The sequence below is a fragment of the Hyperolius riggenbachi genome, chromosome 2 (assembly GCF_040937935.1).
Source record: "Hyperolius riggenbachi isolate aHypRig1 chromosome 2, aHypRig1.pri, whole genome shotgun sequence".
Lineage (NCBI taxonomy): Eukaryota > Metazoa > Chordata > Amphibia > Anura > Hyperoliidae > Hyperolius > Hyperolius riggenbachi.
This window is the reverse complement of record NC_090647.1, coordinates 447,481,461-447,500,614: the sequence shown is the minus strand read 5'-3', so window position 1 is coordinate 447,500,614 and position 19,154 is coordinate 447,481,461. Positions and strand designations below refer to the sequence as shown.

The 19,154-nt window shown below is 43.3% G+C and overlaps 1 protein-coding gene across 2 annotated transcripts in view; it reads right to left on the bottom strand.

Moving 5' to 3' along the window:
* LOC137546953 (septin-5-like) overlaps positions 1-19,154 on the bottom strand; it is a 71,191-nt gene that overhangs the window by 11,126 nt on the left and 40,911 nt on the right. For both annotated transcript variants that reach the window (XM_068270033.1, XM_068270032.1), the window contains exons 7-9: positions 14,537-14,654; positions 4,212-4,313; positions 1,153-1,249 (exon numbers count right to left, since the gene is read on the bottom strand). In XM_068270033.1, coding sequence (XP_068126134.1) covers positions 1,153-1,249; positions 4,212-4,313; positions 14,537-14,654 — 317 coding nt within the window. The remainder of the gene's footprint in view (positions 1-1,152; positions 1,250-4,211; positions 4,314-14,536; positions 14,655-19,154) is intronic.

The following is a 19,154-nucleotide window of genomic DNA, read 5'->3' as shown; positions in this document are numbered from 1 at the left end:
GAAACTCAACAAAAATAGAATATTGTGCAAAAGTCCATTTATTTTCAGTAATTCAACTTAAAAAATGAAACTTATATATGAAATAGAGTACTTGAGAAAGGTCAGGGAGCCTGAAACGTTGTGCTTTCTTGTTGCTGTATAACCGCTGTTGAAAAGCAAATAAAAAATTGAAACTCACTACAGAAGGGTCGAGTCCAGATTGGATTGTATGTGTATGGACTTTATTTGATGGACCTCCTACCTCTATCTGTGACTCCCCGTGATAGATTGGACACAGTCTGAGGCGTGGACTTTTCTTTGTTGTATACTTATATATGAAATAGTCTCATTACATGCAAAGCAAGATACAGTACATCAACCCTTTATTTGTTATCGTTTTGATGATTATGGCTTACAGCTTATGAAAACCCCAAAATCTAAATCTCAGACCATTAGAATATTGTGAAAATGTTCAATATTCTAGTCTCAAAGTGTCAGTCTCTAATCTGCTAAGTAATCCAAAACCCTATGCAAAGTGTTCCAATTTTATATATTAGTTTCACCTTTTAAGTTGAATTACTGAAATAAATGGACGTTGCACGATATTCTAATTTATTGAGTTTCACCTGTATTTTTACCTCCACTACAATGACCCTTATCCAATTAACTTTTTCACCAGAGTTTACTCCAAGGAGCTAATAGGCCCATACACACGTCGGATTTTTGCGAACAACCCGTCGTTTGAACGTTCCGTCGTTCGCACGTCAAATCCGGCGTGTGTACAGACTATCGTTCGGGTGATAAGACTGGTTTTCAGCGATCCGCCGGGCGGATCGCTGAAAACCAGTCTTATCACCCGAACGATAGTCTGTACACACGCCGGATTTGACGTGCGAACGACGGAACGTTCAAACGGCGGGTCGTTCGCAAAAATCCGACGTGTGTATGGGCCTAATGTTTCATCTAAAAATGAGATGTTAGATAAGCAGGGATCATTCTTGAGATAAGTTAAATAAGGAGAGGTAATTCATGAGTTAATTCAGATAAGGAGAGATTACTAATGAGATAAACAGATAAGAAAAGATAATTAATAAGATAACCTTAGGGAATCAACCCCTACAGATTACCATTCATCCATTTATCCATCCATTTATGTGTAGGAATTTATTTTACCTTCCACAACTCCCCAAGGGTACAGTCGTCCTCTCACTCTTTTCCCATTAACTTCTACAATGGTGTTAGAGCCAATCACAGCAAATGGAATGCTTTTCTGAAATTGAAAAGTTAAAATATAAGATAAAATCTGATAAAACCACTTACCATACAAATTATATTCTGTGTTAAAGTGTATGCACAGTTTCCCAGGTTCTTACCTGTGCCCCCAACCACCCCTCAGTCAGCCGCCTGGCTGTCCTTCTGACCCTGTGCCTCTAATGCTTTAATGCCAGGTACACACTATACAATTTTCTTTAATACTGGGAATACACGGCTCGATTCTGAGCCATTTAGATGGCTCGATAGATCATTTCCCCCATATCCGATCTCCCGCCCGATCGTTTCTGTGCTCATTTCTGCATGGAGGACAATGGGAAAAATAAGAGAATCGAGCGGAAGATAAGAGAATCGCCTGCAGAATCGAGCACGGAAAATGATCAGGGGCGGAATCAAGCAGCAAAATCAAGCCGTGTATGCCCAGCATTAGATTTTCTGTTAAGGTGCCCATACACTTGCCCGATTTACTGCCGATAGACAGCAGATTCGATCACTGTGATTGAACCTGCTGTGAAATTGGTACGCAAACGCTGACCGTTCAAATGATTTCCGCCCAAACACGATCGATCCCGTCGATCTGTCCGTGCGGGAAAATTTCGCTTGATCACCGGCGGGTCAGGAGTGCGTCGATATCGGCGTTCCAATGTCCAACGACTGACGCTAGCGGCAATACATTACCTGTTCTGCCGACGCATGTCCCAGCTGTCCCTTCTCCACGCTGGGCTCCAGCTGGCTTCACTTACTTCCTGTTGGGGGAAGTTTAAACAGTAGAGCGTCCTCTACTGTTTAAACTTCCCCAGACAGGAAGTAAGCTGAAGCCCAGAGCAGAGTAGAGACAGCGGAGACCGGGGGCCTCGCGCCGGCCGGATCAGGTAATGCAGGGGATGGCAGCGGCAGCTCCACAGATTGTGAATCGGTTTTCATAGTGAAATCGATTCAAAATCTCTTTGCAGTGTAGGCAGCCAATAGATCCCTCTTTGATCAGATTCGATCGCAGAGGGATCTATCTGCTGGTCGATCTGGCGGCATAATCGACCAGTGTATGGCTGCCTTTAGATTTACCTGCCAGATAGATAATTTCCAACTAGTTGGAAATTATCTATCTAACCACCTATCTGCCTAGCAACTAGGCATTGTTCTACAGAACAGAAAATCTAACAGAAAATTGTATGGTGTGTAGTAGGCATAATGCTGGGAATACACCATACAATTTTCTGTTAGATTTACCTGCCAGATAAAGTTCAACATGTTGGAAATGTATCTATCTTACCATCTATCTGCCGAGCAATTAGGCATTGTTCTACTCAGCAGGAGATGACCAGAAGACAATGCACCAGAGATAATGACCATTCTCTACAGAAAATAATCAAATTATGCATTCTAACAGAAAATCTAAAGGTGCGTACACACGCACTACGGCCACCAACGACGGGTCCATCAGACCCTCCTGCTGGGCGGACTTTCAGCAGATTGTAGTGCGTGTGTACGCACTGTCGGCGGACTGATAAGGCTGTTCGTGAACGATCCATTGAGCGGATCGTTCAGGAACAGCCTTATCAGTCCGCCGACAGTGCGTACACACGCACTACAATCTGCTGAAAGTCTGCCCAGTGGGAGGGTCTGACGGACCCGTCGTTGGTGGCCGTAGTGCGTGTGTACGCACCTTAACAGAAAAATCGAACAGAAGAATCTAACAGAAAATTGTATGGTGTATTCCCAGCATAAGACACTGACGGAGAATGGAGTATGCGGATCAGGTGGTCTGACCTTGACTAAGGGTGCATACACACATTCAATCTTGGTTGGCAAATGTTACCATGCCATGCAGTGAGAGGGCCAACAGAGTTTGAATACTTGAAACAGATTGTGTAAGTTTCATACTCCATGGAAGTGGTTAGATTGATCAATCAAGACTGGATGTGTGCACTAGACTTAAAGCCCAACCACACAAACCACATGCTTGTTTCAGGTGTGTGATTAAGACTGTAACCAAAAGATCAGCAGGACAGTCGGCAATTGTGTTTATGTATCTAAATCCTCCGCCCTGCGCTTAGTGGAATCACTTCTTCATATACTGTACATACAGTATGCCCTGCAGTCACCAGTGCTCAATCAGATAGGTGACCATCACCAGAGATAAACCAAACAGAGAGTGAATGACTCTGTACTGGTACACTTTATTCATAATAAAAACATTCACATTACAATAATAGTAAAAACCATTTACATTGTGGGTCCCTATCACAAGGACCCAACAAGTAGAAATTGCTTTGAGCATGCTCAGTACGCAAAACCACAGGTATGAAACAGACAATGGCCAGTCACTCTTTCCCACAAATGAAGATATACCTCCCCCACGTGAAATGCCTCCTGTCAACAACGTGGGTCACATGTGTGTGAAGAAGAGTGTGGAGACGGAGGCAGCAGCGAACACCGACAAGTAAAGTATTCATGCTGGGGGGGGGGGCGACACATTTTGAACTGGGGGCACCGGGGCTTCCATCCTGTTCTCCGCTTGTCCGAGCATTGCACGCCATTACCACCAGACACCTGATTGAGCTCGTTGGTCCATGATTTTGCAGCATGTCCAATCAACCATGCAACAAATTTCGGCCTGAAATTGGTCACATTGTCGATCAAACATGCTCTTGGTGGCACTAATTTTCATCCAATTATAATTATCAAATCAGATGGTTGATCGCACAAGTCAAGTAATATCTGGGCACATTTATGTAGACATTCAGACATTTAAGGATGAATCTAGATTTTAGCTGTGACATTCAGATGGTAGGGTCAGAATGTGGTGTAAAGAACATGAAATCATGAATCCATCCTGGCAACACTTAAAGGGGCAGTATTGCGAAAATAGTGCTTTTTACTTCATTAAATATAAGTTATGTGCAAGTGGAGCAATACTTTAAACAAGTTTAGTGGCTAAACAAAAGTAGTGTATGTATCACCTTCAGTTCCATATCCTGGATCTTGAATTCTTCATCTTGATCTGAGTCACATTCAGGAAACTGATAGATCCGAATGCCAAAATGATCCAACTCCTCTCGTATCTGAGGAAAACCATAATAAGAATCCATATCATGATAAATATCACAGGTTCAAACTCTCCAGTTCTAGTTGGTCTGTTACATATGGATAGATATAATTGCTTTAGATTAGATTTACCTAAAGATATACAGTAGTACATTATAAAACAACATGCAATTTCCATGCATTTTGTAAGCTCCCTCTTTTAAAGGTACATGGGTGTCATTTCTTTTAATAGGTATTCACCAATTGTCTTCTTGTGTGCTGTAACCTCTCAGTACAGGGCTGCAGAAAATGCTCTTTATAAATAAGTGATAGTAATTCCATTAACTGATTTCTTGTTAAAGGCATGCAGAGAATGGTAATCCTGTGGCTTAATCTGAGATAATGAGATATAAATGCCATGCACTCAGACCCCAGTGATGTCTTATTGCCCAGGCAGGAAACAGAACACAGGGAGCCCAGAGAGGACTGGTTTTATTTACTTTTCATCAGTATCACAGTGCTGAAAAAATCACTTGTTTTCTCTGGATCTCTGTTTATGACAACTGTTCAAAGAAGAAGCCTGCGAGCCTGCTATGGTCAGACTGACAGTTCCAGCCAGAGCAGGTAGGGGGTGAAGGATAATCTGACAGCTCTCTGGGAACTGCAGCTGTTCCCTGTCAACAACTGAACTAAATGCAAACATGTACACTTAAAGAGAAACCGTAACCAAGAAGAATTGAACTTCATCCCAATCAGTAGCTGATAGCCCCTTTCCCATAAGAAATCTTTTCCTTTTCTCAAACGGATCGTCAGGGGGCTCTGTATGGCTGATTTTGTGGTGAAAACCCCTCCCACAGTGTGATGTCAGCGCCTCACAGCCCTGAGGTTATGACATCACCCTGTTACCTTGTTGCATTGTGGGAAATAACAGTTGTTTCCAAATGCAAACAGCATTTCCTTCCTAGTGACATCACCTGCCAGCATTAAACATTTCACCATGAGATACATTTCAGAATGTAAATCAAGGAGAGGAAAGATTTTACAATGGGCAAACACTGACTATATCATTTATACATAATTATTGTAAAAATTAAGCACCTTTTTATTGCATTATTTTCACTGGCGTTCCTCTTTAAGGCTGCGTTCCCACTTGAGCGGAAAACAGACATTTTTTGTCTGTTCTGGCATTCTCCGCTCATTGCTAAGTGGACAGTTAATGGCTCCAATTTTATAAATCGAAGCCATTAACACTTGTCAGGCTGCAGCGGATTCATGGGATCTGTGGCAGAAAGCAGTCCGCACTTCTGTGCAGACCGTGGTAATCTGGGGCCAGGCGGATGTATAGCCTATGGGGAGTGTATCTGATCCGGGCTCTAGCCAGACAAAAGCAGACCATAGGAGCAGACATTATACTGTTGTACAGTTTACCTAGCTGAACCTTTTGACAAACTAAAGGGAGAGATGGGCTGCATTTAAGGTGGACCTGAACTCTGGCACAGGACAGAAGGAAAACATAGAGAAATGCACATTGTATGTATTTAGAGATCTTAGCCTGTCTAATCCCCCTCATCTGTGACTGATCCATAGTGTAATTTTATCTTTCAGCTGTGTCAGCTCAAGAATATCTGCTGCCTTGGCAGAGCAGCTAATTTGTAAACACAGGATGTTAACCCTGTGTCTTCTTCCATGAAAGCAGGAAGTAGACAAACTGCAGATTTATTGTAGGATTTGTATCAGCTGTAACAAAAAAACATTTTCTTTAAAGGTTATTATGCTGTTGCTTATCTTTTAGAGCAGAAAGGAAGTTCTGAGTTCAGGTCTGCTTTAAGTAGCCTTAATGTCCGCAAACTGTGGACCACTCACTCTCCAAATTGTGAATGGGACACCCTGACATGAATTAATTATTTGTACTTTTGTTGTTTTATTTTATTTCTTATAAGTAACTTATTAATATTTTATTTATTTATACCATGAGTTAAATGAATCAAAAACAGAAGTTGGAGGAGCACTCATCCATAGGAAGGAACTGTTGTGTGCCCAAGCCTTGGATCCCTGTATCCTCAGAATCCTCAGTAGTCAAATGTAGAAAGGAGGCTGGCACCACCAGAAGTAGAAAAGTAAAAATTAGCTCTTTATTGATCAGTCATAAAATGACAGCATGGTCAAAAATAAGGCTTTGGCGGCGACAGCCCGCTGTTTCGAGCTGTTATAGCTCTTTCTCAAGCCGAACAGCCCATACAATGTTAGCAACAATGACCACACCCTTATATACTGGTCTATGCATCAATTAGCCAATCATTTCAAAATCAGAAACACCAATCAGAGTGCAAGGGCATGTGGATGGACCTGATGGGGAACAGGCAGTGTGTGATGTCATCAAAACATACCTCCCAGTCAACTGACCAAGGACAGCCCATCGCAGCATGGCAGAGAAAGTTCCACATGTAAAAGCAGGAAGTGCATTGTAAACAAAGATCACATGCACCAATAGGGACAGGCTCCAACAGCCCACCCATCATAATATGGCATGGTATACGCGTACAAATGTCCGCATAATATGCGTCCTATAGACGCGATATCAATGCATAATAGCCGCCGTAACTCGCCATCCAAACGCATTATCAAAACGATGCGTACAAAAAGACGCATAATGCGTAATAATGGACGCTAGAAAACCGCATACCGCTACTAATGCCAACGCAATAATAATGCGTACAAACCGACGTAAAAACGCCCCCTGGCCGCATAACTCTATAATGGACGCGTACAAAAAGACGCATAACGCGTGGTACTGAACGCAACATAGTCGCATACTGTTCATACCAATGCCATGTTAATGCGAAAAAAACGACGCAAAAATGCCTTCCGGGCGCATACAAAATGGATGCACAAAAAGAGGATATAATGCATAGCATCATGGCGGAACTCAAATCAAGTCACGCCTAGAACTAATACACAACATTATACACGTGGAAATCGCATAGCTAGAAAGAACAATTTTCACCAGGCCACAAAGTTCTTCCCTCCATCAGCTCACAGGGACAAAAGAAAGAGAAAAAACACATCACTGCAAAAAGTATCAGAGTATTCAAAAATATTATAATGCTCCCAACCAGTACTCCACACCTCCTAGCACAGCATAATAGTTGCCTCTTATCATTGTAAATATCCCACATCACTATTTACAGATTCAACAGGAAAATTAAGCACAAAAACTTAGATCGTATTCCCTATTAAGTCCTCCCTTTCCCATCACATGCAACCTTTTAATCCACCAGGCCTCTCTTTTGGCCAACTCATCCTGTCTATTTAATCTCCCTCGCCAATTACTCGGAACGCTGTCAATAACCTGAACTTTAAATTGGGACAAATTGTGTCTAGCTGAAACAAAATGGCTGGACACAGCCTGGGTCATATCCTTGCCACGTATGGCTGTCTTATGGCCAGACATTCTGACCTTCAAAGCATTGGTGGTCATACCCACGTATCCCAATCCACAGGGGCATTTAATTAAATACACTACGTAACTAGAATCACAGGTGTATCTGTGTCTAACCGTAAATCTTTCCCCTGTGGTGGGATGCGTGAAAGACCCACCTTTAGCTATATGGCTACAAAGATGGCAACTGAGGCACGGAAAAGTACCATGTCTGTTTTGCATGACTTGTGTCCTCGGCTGGTGATGATGGAAGACCTTGTCTCTAACAGTAGGGGCCCTTCTGAAAGACATTAATGGAGGGTGCCTAAATTCAGGTATCGTGGGAAACGCATCTTGTAACAGATGCCAATGGTGTCGAATTGCCCGTCCAACCAGTTCGCTACACGTGTTGTATGTAGAGACAAATGGCATACGAAATTGCTTAAGATCACAACGAGTTTTGTGATTTCTTGGAATCGGGGTCCTGTCAGGATAACCCCTGTCCAAAAACTTTTGTTTCAATATATTCTTCTGAGTTACTGCCTCAGCATCACAAGAGACTATTTTTTCAACACGCTTTAACTGGCCGGTTGGAATGGCATTTTTTATTGGGGGAGGGTGGAAGCTTTGGTAGTGTAGCAATGAATTTCTATCGGTGGGTTTTACATATAAATTGGTAATTAGTTTATCCTGTCTCCTAATAACACGTGTGTCCAGAAAAGTTGCCTCACAGCTGTCAGCATGTACAGTTAGTCTAATCGCTGGCTATAATGAAGGCTATACAGATACTACAAGCTATGGAGTATCTGTATAGCCTTCATTATAGCCATTATTGTTCATTGTTATTTTTGTCTTGTCCTTCATCAACAGTTAACCCCTTGTTTGCCTGATGAAGCAGGCTTGACCTGCGAAACGCGTTGCAATTACCATTTGGGGTATCGTATAATAAATGTGTTTATTTATATAAGAACAGGACGTCTGTTTGTTTGTGGAGGCAGGTCCACCACTTCCTCCAAACAATTTTAGAATTTTTATGAATTTTTATCCTGCTGGCGCCTCTGTATCAACTACAAATCTATTGCATCCACTCCTGGTGGATGGGAGTGCTACCTCCTTTTCCCAACTCTACAGAGAGCGACTTCTTAGCCCTGAGTGAGGACAGGCTTTATTTCCTCACCTGCCTTTATAGTGGTTACCTGGACGGTAACCCATGTTTGTGAGTATAATCTTTCTCACTTTACCTATTTACCAACCATTCTTGACATACTACACCATATTGGGCTCTCGGTTTTCCTTTTTTTCTCATCTCCAGAGATGTCAAGTGATCTCAATTTGGTAAGGAACATGTCAGTATCTCTAATGTAGGATGCAAGAGAGGTAACAATAGGTTGGAGTAAACCATCTACATATTGGGCAAGGGGTACAAATACAGAACCCACACCGGCCACAATGGGTCTCCCCGGTGGCCGGCGTGGGTCCTTGTGTATTTTAGGAAGAGTGTAAAAAGTTGGGATCTTGGGTGAGTCCTGTTGGAGGAAAGTAAAAAGGTTATCATCAATAATATTACAGGATTTCGCATCATCAAGTACAGATTTGCTACACAGCTGCACTGCTCTCGTCGGATCCCCCTCCACCTTAGCATATACATCCTGTTGTGCTAATTGTCCCAAGATCTCCTGTTCGTAATACAATGTATCTAACACTACAACTGCACCTCCTTTATCTGCTGGACGTATTGTTATCTCCATGCGTTGTCCTAAACCAACCAATGCTATATGCTCCTCCCTACTCAAATTAAAGTCCACACTAAAGGTACCGGCCCTTGACTCTATCCCACCAATCTCTTCCTTAACTCTCTCCATAAACACATCAATCATTGGGTGGCTAGGGGGTATAAAACGACTTTTGTTCCTAATGCTACGTACACACATGCGACAACGATCGTTCGTTAAGAACGACGAACGAACTTTTAATTGATGAAAGAACGACCTAAGTAAAGGTAGTTTTAAAATGTGTGTAACGATCTGATCGTTAGAACGAACGTTACATCACAGAAAGCAACTATTGCGCCTGCGCATAAAAATGAGAAGTTCCATGGAGAAATAGTGAAATGCGCATGTCAAGCCTAGTACGAACGATCGTTTCCAACGATGTACTACTTTTGCAAACGATCGTCGTTGGTTAAAATCCGCCGAGACAGAACTTTCTTTTGTAGCGATTTGGCTCGTTCGTCGTTTGCCTTAATAGTCGGTGGTTCGTTTTTTGTAACGATCGTCGTTGGTAAAGATCGGGGAACGATCGTTACAAACGACTATAGTCGCATGTGTGTACGCACCTTTAGTCCAGTGTTCCTCAGTGACAGCACATCCATGTTTTCTCTATTTTCCACCGGAAAGTCATGTCTAGTACCAAAAAAATGCTTTAGTTTGATGTTACGGAAGAAGCGAAACAGTTCCTTATCAAGCACAAAAAAATCTGGTTTATGAGTCGGGCAAAAAGAGAGTCCATAATTCAGTACTCGTTCTTCAATGGTAGATAATTCATAGCTGGAGATATTCACTACTAGTGAGGGACATTCTGCTCCTTTCTTTGTCTGAGGGTCATCTGGCCTTTGGTGCCTACTTTGCTTATACCTCCTGCCCCCTCTCCTTCTCCTCCTCCTCGCCCATTCGGTGAGACCTCCCGGGAGGATGGTAAAAAATCACTGGATGAGGATTGTGGCTCAGAGGTAACTGGTCTAGGGTCCCTCCGTTTAGGGCGTCCAGGTTTAGGATTCCTTCTGCCTCTCGAGGCTCCAGAGGCCCTTTGCCAGGCATAAACATAGCCTGTAGTGTAATCTGAGAGATCACGATGATATTTCAATCTCTTGAAAAAAAAATGGTGAGGAGATCACTACAGGCTATGTTTATGCCTGGCAAAGGGCCTCTGGAGCCTCGAGAGGCAGAAGGAATCCTAAACCTGGACGCCCTAAACGGAGGGACCCTAGACCAGTTACCTCTGAGCCACAATCCTCATCCAGTGATTTTTTACCATCCTCCCGGGAGGTCTCACCGAATGGCCGAGGAGGAGGAGAAGGAGAGGGGGCAGGAGGTATAAGCAAAGTAGGCACCAAAGGCCAGATGACCCTCAGACAAAGAAAGGAGCAGAAGGTCCCTCACTAGTAGTGAATATCTCCAGCTATGAATTATCTACCATTGAAGAACGAGTACTGAATTATGGACTCTCTTTTTGCCCGACTCATAAACCAGATTTTTTTGTGCTTGATCAGGAACTGTTTCGCTTCTTCCGTAACATCAAACTAAAGCATTTTTTTGGTACTAGACATGACTTTCCGGTGGAAAATAGAGAAAACATGGATGTGCTGTCACTGAGGAACACTGGACTTAGGAACAAAAGTCGTTTTATACCCCCTAGCCACCCAATGATTGATGTGTTTATGGAGAGAGTTAAGGAAGAGATTGGTGGGATAGAGTCAAGGGCCGGTACCTTTAGTGTGGACTTTAATTTGAGTAGGGAGGAGCATATAGCATTGGTTGGTTTAGGACAACGCATGGAGATAACAATACGTCCAGCAGATAAAGGAGGTGCAGTTGTAGTGTTAGATACATTGTATTACGAACAGTAGATCTTGGGACAATTAGCACAACAGGATGTATATGCTAAGGTGGAGGGGGATCCGACAAGAGCAGTGCAGCTGTGTATCAAATCTGTACTTGATGATGCGAAATCCTGTAATATTATTGATGATAACCTTTTTACTTTCCTCCAACAGGACTCACCCAAGATCCCAACTTTTTACACTCTTCCTAAAATACACAAGGACCCACGCCGGCCACCGGGGAGACCCATTGTGGCCGGCGTGGGTTCTGTATTTGTACCCCTTGCCCAATATGTAGATCGTTTACTCCAACCTATTGTTACCTCTCTTGCATCCTACATTAGAGATACTGACATGTTCCTTACCAAATTGAGATCACTTGACATCTCTGGAGATGAGACTCTCCTTGTTACTCTTGATGTCGAGAGCCTCTACACCTCCATCCCTCACGATGGGGGTGTAGAGGCTGTAGAATGGTACTTGATGCAATATGCAGATATGTCTGAACCTCAGAGACAGTTCATTGTGAAGCTGTTGAATATTATTTTGAGACGTAATTATTTCTCTTTTCAGGATTCCTTTTATGTCCAGCGACGAGGTACTGCGATGGGGTCGAATGTGGCCCCGTCCTATGCGGGACTTTTCATGGGTCAGTATGAAGACAGTTTTGTATACACCCACCCACTTTTTCACCAGCACGCTAAGTGCTGGTGGAGATATATTGACGACATTTTTTGTTTGTGGGCGGGGCCACATTCGACCCTCGTTGACTTCGTTGCCTCCCTACATTCTTGTTGTCCAGCAATTAGACTAACTGTACATGCTGACAGCTGTGAGGCAACTTTTCTGGACACACGTGTTATTAGGAGACAGGATAAACTAATTACCAATTTATATGTAAAACCCACCGATAGAAATTCATTGCTACACTACCAAAGCTTCCACCCTCCCCCAATAAAAAATGCCATTCCAACCGGCCAGTTAAAACGTGTTGAAAAAATAGTCTCTTGTGATGCTGAGGCAGTAACTCAGAAGAATATATTGAAACAAAAGTTTTTGGACAGGGGTTATCCTGACAGGACCCTGATTCCAAGTAATCACAAAACTCGTCGTGATCTTAAGCAATTTCGTATGCCATTTGTCTCTACATACAACACGTGTAGCGAACTGGTTGGACGGGCAATTCGACACCATTGGCATCTGTTACAAGATGCGTTTCCCACGATACCTGAATTTAGGTACCCTCCATTAATGTCTTTCAGAAGGGCCCCTACTGTTAGAGACAAGGTCTTCCATCATCACCAGCCGAGGACACAAGTCATGCAAAACAGACATGGTACTTTTCCGTGCCTCAGTTGCCATCTTTGTAGCCATATAGCTAAAGGTGGGTCTTTCACGCATCCCACCACAGGGGAAAGATTTACGGTTAGACACAGATACACCTGTGATTCTAGTTACGTAGTGTATTTAATTAAATGCCCCTGTGGATTGGGATACGTGGGTATGACCACCAATGCTTTGAAGGTCAGAATGTCTGGCCATAAGACAGCCATACGTGGCAAGGATATGACCCAGGCTGTGTCCAGCCATTTTGTTTCAGCTAGACACAATTTGTCCCAATTTAAAGTTCAGGTTATTGACAGCGTTCCGAGTAATTGGCGAGGGAGATTAAATAGACAGGATGAGTTGGCCAAAAGAGAGGCCTGGTGGATTAAAAGGTTGCATGTGATGGGAAAAGGACTTAATAGGGAATACGATCTAAGTTTTTGTGTTTAATTTTCCTGTTGAATCTGTAAATAGTGATGTGGGATATTTACTATGATAAGAGGCAACTATTATGCTGTGCTAGGAGGTGTGGAGTACTGGTTGGGAGCATTATAATATTTTTGAATACTCTGATACTTTTTGCAGTGATGTGTTTTTTCTCTTTCTTTTTCTTTAGTCCCTGTGAGCTGATGGAGGGAAGAACTTTGTGGCCTGGTGAGAATTGTTCTTTCTAGCTATGCGATTTCCACGTGTATAATGTTGTGCATTAGTTCTAGGCGTGACTTGATTTGAGTTCCGCCATGATGCTATGCATTATATCCTCTTTTTGTGCATCCATTTTGTATGCGCCCGGAAGGCATTTTTGCGTCATTTTTTTCGCATTAACATGGCATTGGTATGAACAGTATGCGACTATGTTGCGTTCAGTACCACGCGTTATGCGTCTTTTTGTACGCGTCCATTATAGAGTTATGCGGCCAGGGGGCGTTTTTACGTCGGTTTGTACGCATTATTATTGCGTTGGCATTAGTAGCGGTATGCGGTTTTCTAGCGTCCATTATTACGCATTATGCGTCTTTTTGTACGCATCGTTTTGATAATGCGTTTGGATGGCGAGTTACGGCGGCTATTATGCATTGATATCGCGTCTATAGGACGCATATTATGCGGACATTTGTACGCGTATACCATGCCATATTATGATGGGTGGGCTGTTGGAGCCTGTCCCTATTGGTGCATGTGATCTTTGTTTACAATGCACTTCCTGCTTTTACATGTGGAACTTTCTCTGCCATGCTGCGATGGGCTGTCCTTGGTCAGCTGACTGGGAGGTATGTTTTGATGACATCACACACTGCCTGTTCCCCATCAGGTCCATCCACATGCCCTTGCACTCTGATTGGTGTTTCTGATTTTGAAATGATTGGCTAATTGATGCATAGACCAGTATATAAGGGTGTGGTCATTGTTGCTAACATTGTATGGGCTGTTCGGCTTGAGAAAGAGCTATAACAGCTCGAAACAGCGGGCTGTCGCCGCCAAAGCCTTATTTTTGACCATGCTGTCATTTTATGACTGATCAATAATGAGCTAATTTTTACTTTTCTACTTCTGGTGGTGCCAGCCTCCTTTCTACATACAAGTTAAATGAATGTTTTTTTTCCCACACAGACACAAATATTGTTGCCACCAGAAGTCTATTTTTTGCTCATGCTGCAAAGTACTTAGGAGACCTGTCTCTCCTGTCCATGTGACCAAGTTATCATGCTGATCATGTGACTTGACCACTCTCTGTACACCTTTGGATCCTGCTGAAAGAGTGACGTCAGGTTCAGACATCTTGTGACAGCGAAAGGGCTTCAGGACAGTGGCTAAGCCATCAAAACCATTTCATTTTGCTTTTGAGAACCAGCCTTGCATTAGAAACAATGAAAAAATAACAAACAAAGGTTTCACATAGTGTCATTAGTTTCTCTCACCCTCTGCTTTTTCTGAATAAGCTCTTTAGGTGTTAGAGTGTCTGCCTTCCCCAGAATAGGAACAACATTCACTCGGTCCTGCAGTGCACGTAAGAATTCTACATCAAGAGGTCGCAACCTGCAAAAATATAAGATTGTTCCACTTTATAATGTTTACGCAGAGTGAAATCACACTCAGATTTATACAGGAGTACTTGATGGAATACTATGGCAAAACTGAACTGGAAAACTGGTCAGGTATGAGGTGGAAAAAATTAGATTTTCTTGCCTAGGTCATACCAAAAGATTGTAGGGGGTTACTGAAAGGGTAGATAAGATTTTACTGTGAATGGAACTGCAGTAAAGGTGCCTATTAATGAGACAATATTACCACTTCTATGTAAAATAAGGTATTACCTAAAGCATCTAATCAAAGTGTATCCACTCGGTTTATCCTTCTACTACATAGACTTGGTAAGATTGTGCAATCAAGACTGTATCATCGATAGGCACCTTAAAGCGTACCTAAAGTTACATGTGACATGATGAGATAAACATAGCTACATACGGTACTAGCCCTACTAAGAAACTGTCCAAAGTCCATTTCTGTTTTCCATTGTAGCAAGAGCTAAAAACTAGAATTAAGTTCCTAGTTAAAGCACTGAGACTCGCCTTAGCACTTACAGTATGCCAACATATTGCCCAGCACTAATATTTACACATTCATTTTTAGTAATGTTACTTTACTATCTGCACAACAGAATCAGGTAAGGGTCTTCTATAAGGTTTGGAAAAAGCCTTGCAGCGTAGCGTCATTTTAAAGAAGCACTATAGTGACATATTACTACTGTAGTACAATGCAGTAAAACATTCGGGATACCCACTGTAACTTTCCTGGTCTCAGTATCAGGAGCACGTCTTATATCTATATATTGCTGTATGTTGGTATATAGGCCCGCCTTACAGTGATGTTGTGACGCCGTCGATATGACATGTCGAATGCGTCATGGAGTTACGAACGCCAGTTTCTTCGCAAACCAACCAAACTGACATTTGTTGGTTTAAAATCCACTTTTTTTCTCTTACTCTCTGGCTGCTAACAAACACTGGCTAATTACATAGCTTCTCTCCAAGGGTGGAATTTGTCACCTAGCCTTGCTGGGGGTTATACAGCCCATCCATCACAGATACGGCTGACATAAATCGTAAATCCCAAGTTTCTGGGAAGAATGGTGTCTCTGGCATTCTCACCTCCACACAGAACTAGCAAATGCCCAGATCTTATCAGTTTCTCTCTGGAAGCAGCTGACCTGCTGTGACCTCAGGAATCCCAATATTCATATGTTCTCCATATTTCCTTCATAATTCCTGGCATAGCAGATCTCCCTGCCCATGAAATCTGCACAGGTTGTGGGATTCCGCAGGGCGCTGGTTCTGACAGGTTTACGGACCAATCGGGCTGCCAGATCTAGCGTAAGATTGTTTTAAAATAACCCTCTAATACCCCAGGGGTCTGATCCCCCAAGTTTGGTATCAACGTTCTTGATAAATTCTGGCAAACCTAAAAATGTTACTAGATGTAACATAACTTGTATGGTTTGAAGATTAGCACACCTATCATGAGTCAGGAATATTTTTGTGTTCATGCGAGGGGTGGGCAGATCTCCTGTTCCAAAGAGGTGTGTGATCCATGCCCCTATCCCCTCCTTGCTAGAGTGGGGGCTATAACCACAGAGAGCCCAGAAAGCTCTGGGTCCTTCACCTTTCATCTGACGTCGAAGTAACATCAAATCGACCAGCCCGCAGGACACGGGCCCAAAACCGCCATCTTGGACTTTACGCCAAAGACTTGCGATTGCCGCATGGACTACCAATAACGGTATTTGAACTGTATATCCAGACATTCTGTTTCTTTTCATCTCTACTCTCCATCAAACCAAACTGTTCTAAAGTAAGCTGTGTGGATGTAGTTTAGAAATAAACTAACGATTTTTATCGTTCAGTCGTGTGCCTGTTCTGGTCATCTGATTGCTGTTATAACGAATCTGCCCTCTGAAGAGTCAGTCATACTACCGCATTGTTTTATGATTTGCTTATAAATTGTTGATTTGCTAGCTAGGTTGTAAATAACCGTTTCTTCCTTCTAGGATTAGCTAGTACCAGATTTCCTGTGCGAAATTGATAACTTTCGTTTCTCAATTGTTAATACAATTCGAGATTGCATCATATAGGGACTAGAGATGTAGCGAACGGTTCGCCGGCGAATGGTTCCAGGCGAACTTTGGGGGTTCGCGTTCGCCTGGACCAAGCAAACTTTTGCGGAAGTTCGATTCGCCCCATAATGCACTATGAGGGTCAACTTTGACCCTCTGCATCACAGTCAGCAGGCACATTGTAGCCATTCAGGCTACACTAAGCCCTGGAGCCCCCCCCCCTTATATAAGGCAGGCTTGCCGACCATTACACTCACTCGTGTGCCTGCTAGAGACAGACTAGGGACAGCTGCTGCAGACTTGTTCTCCTAGGGAAATATTAGTTAGGTTCTTGGTCTTGGCTTGCTCCTGGCTGATTGTTATTGCTAAAATAGCACCCCTCAACAGCTCTTTTGAGAGATAATGTTTTCCATATGTGTTTTTTTGTGTGTGTGTTGCTCACTGACATTATACAGCCCTATCTGTTGCAGCTGGACCTTGGTAATTGTTATTACTGTGCCAGCCAGGCCCTGCCTTACTATCTATACTGGGACACCTACCTATGCCTACCTAACTACTGGGGCACCTACTTACCTATACGGGGACACCTACCTACCTACCTATACTAGGGGACCAACCTATGCCTACCTACCTATACTGGGTCTCCTACCTATGCCTAGCTAACTACTGGAACACCTACCTATGCCTACCTACCTATACTGGGTCTCCTACCTATGCCTAGCTAACTACTGGGACACCTACCTATGCCTACCTACCTATACTGGGTCTCCTACCTATGCCTAGCTAACTACTGGGACACCTACCTATGCCTACCTACCTATACTGGGTCTCCTACCTATACCTAGCTAATTACTGGGACACCTACCTATGCCTACCTACCTATACTGGGACACCTACCTATGCCTACCTACCTATACTGGGACACCTACCTATGCCTACCTACCTATACTGGGTCTCCTACCTATGCCTAGCTAATTACTGGGACACCTACCTATGCCTACCTACCTATACTGGGTTTCCTACCTATGCCTAGCTAATTACTGGGACACCTACCTATGCCTACCTACCTATACTGGGACTCCTACCTATGCCTAGCTAACTACTGGGACACCTACCTATGCCTACCTACATACAAGAAGATAATAAGGCCGTTGCTTCATTGTGGACAGACTAAATTTGATCAGCTGGACAGTCACTGTTGTTCTATCATTGAGCTACCACAGCCCGGCGACCATATGGGCTTGAAAACCGCCATGGCCTACACTCTGGCCATGTTGCGCATCAGTCCAGCACGGCCGTCACTACGCAAACAGCTGTTTGCGGTGCATTACACAGTGAGTTTGGTGTGTCGGTGTGAAGCAGTACTCTAATTACACTACCTGATTGATGTATACACATGCAAGATGCTTTAAAGCACTTTAGGCCTGCAATTTAGCATTCAATGTGATTTCTGCCCTTAAAACGATGCTTTGCGTCACATCCAGATTTTTCCCCGGGACTTTTGGCATCTATCCTACTCCGCGATGCCCCCCTCCAGGTGTTAGACCCCTTGAAACATCTTTTCCATCACTTTTGTGGCCAGCATAAATTTTTCTATTTTTCAAAGTTCGCATCCCCATTGAAGTCTATTGCGGTTCGCGAACTTTTCCGCGAACCGAACCTTCCGCGAAGGTTCGCAAACAGGGTTCGCGAACCGAAAATCGGAGGTTCGCGACATCTCTAATAGGGACCCAGTAACCTTTCTTTAACGTCACATTGCTCACAGTCTTTAAGCTGTCGGAAGTGACTATTCCCCGAACGGTGACTGGAGCATGTCGAACATGATTGGGCTGGCTACCATATTATGATAACGGGAGTCTCTTTCCTCCCTACTGAACTGAAAGAGTGGTGGCAGTGTATTTACCCACTTTCCAGCGGGAAATCAATATTTTTTTTAGTTTACAGATTGTACATACAATCAGAATTGTACATGTATGGGCACCTCCAACCGATCTTAACCGTTTACTACGCACACAGTGAATTTTCCTCCAGCAGTCTCTAGTGCATGAGACCTGCATGGCAACAGTGGCCTAGTAATACGGGATTCGTGGATGTTTGTTCCATTACATATTGTCGGCAGCTGCGCGACCAATCTTTATGATCAGTCTGTTCACCGTACTTCCTGCGTATGCTGACGGGAGCAGATTAGACGGGATTGGCACGCTCTGTCACCTTTTCTTTCTTACCTCTGATGATCCAGCCACCGGTCTTCATTCTCCATCTGCGCCCGTACTTCCTGCATACGCTAACGGGAGCAGATCTCGACGGGATCGCGAGGCTGGATTGTCACAGATGTCTAGTCTGATTAGATATGTGAAATCCCCCCCCCCCTTCCTCCATTCTGGAAGACCAGTTGTATTTTCTACTAGCTTTAGAACTTTTAGTAA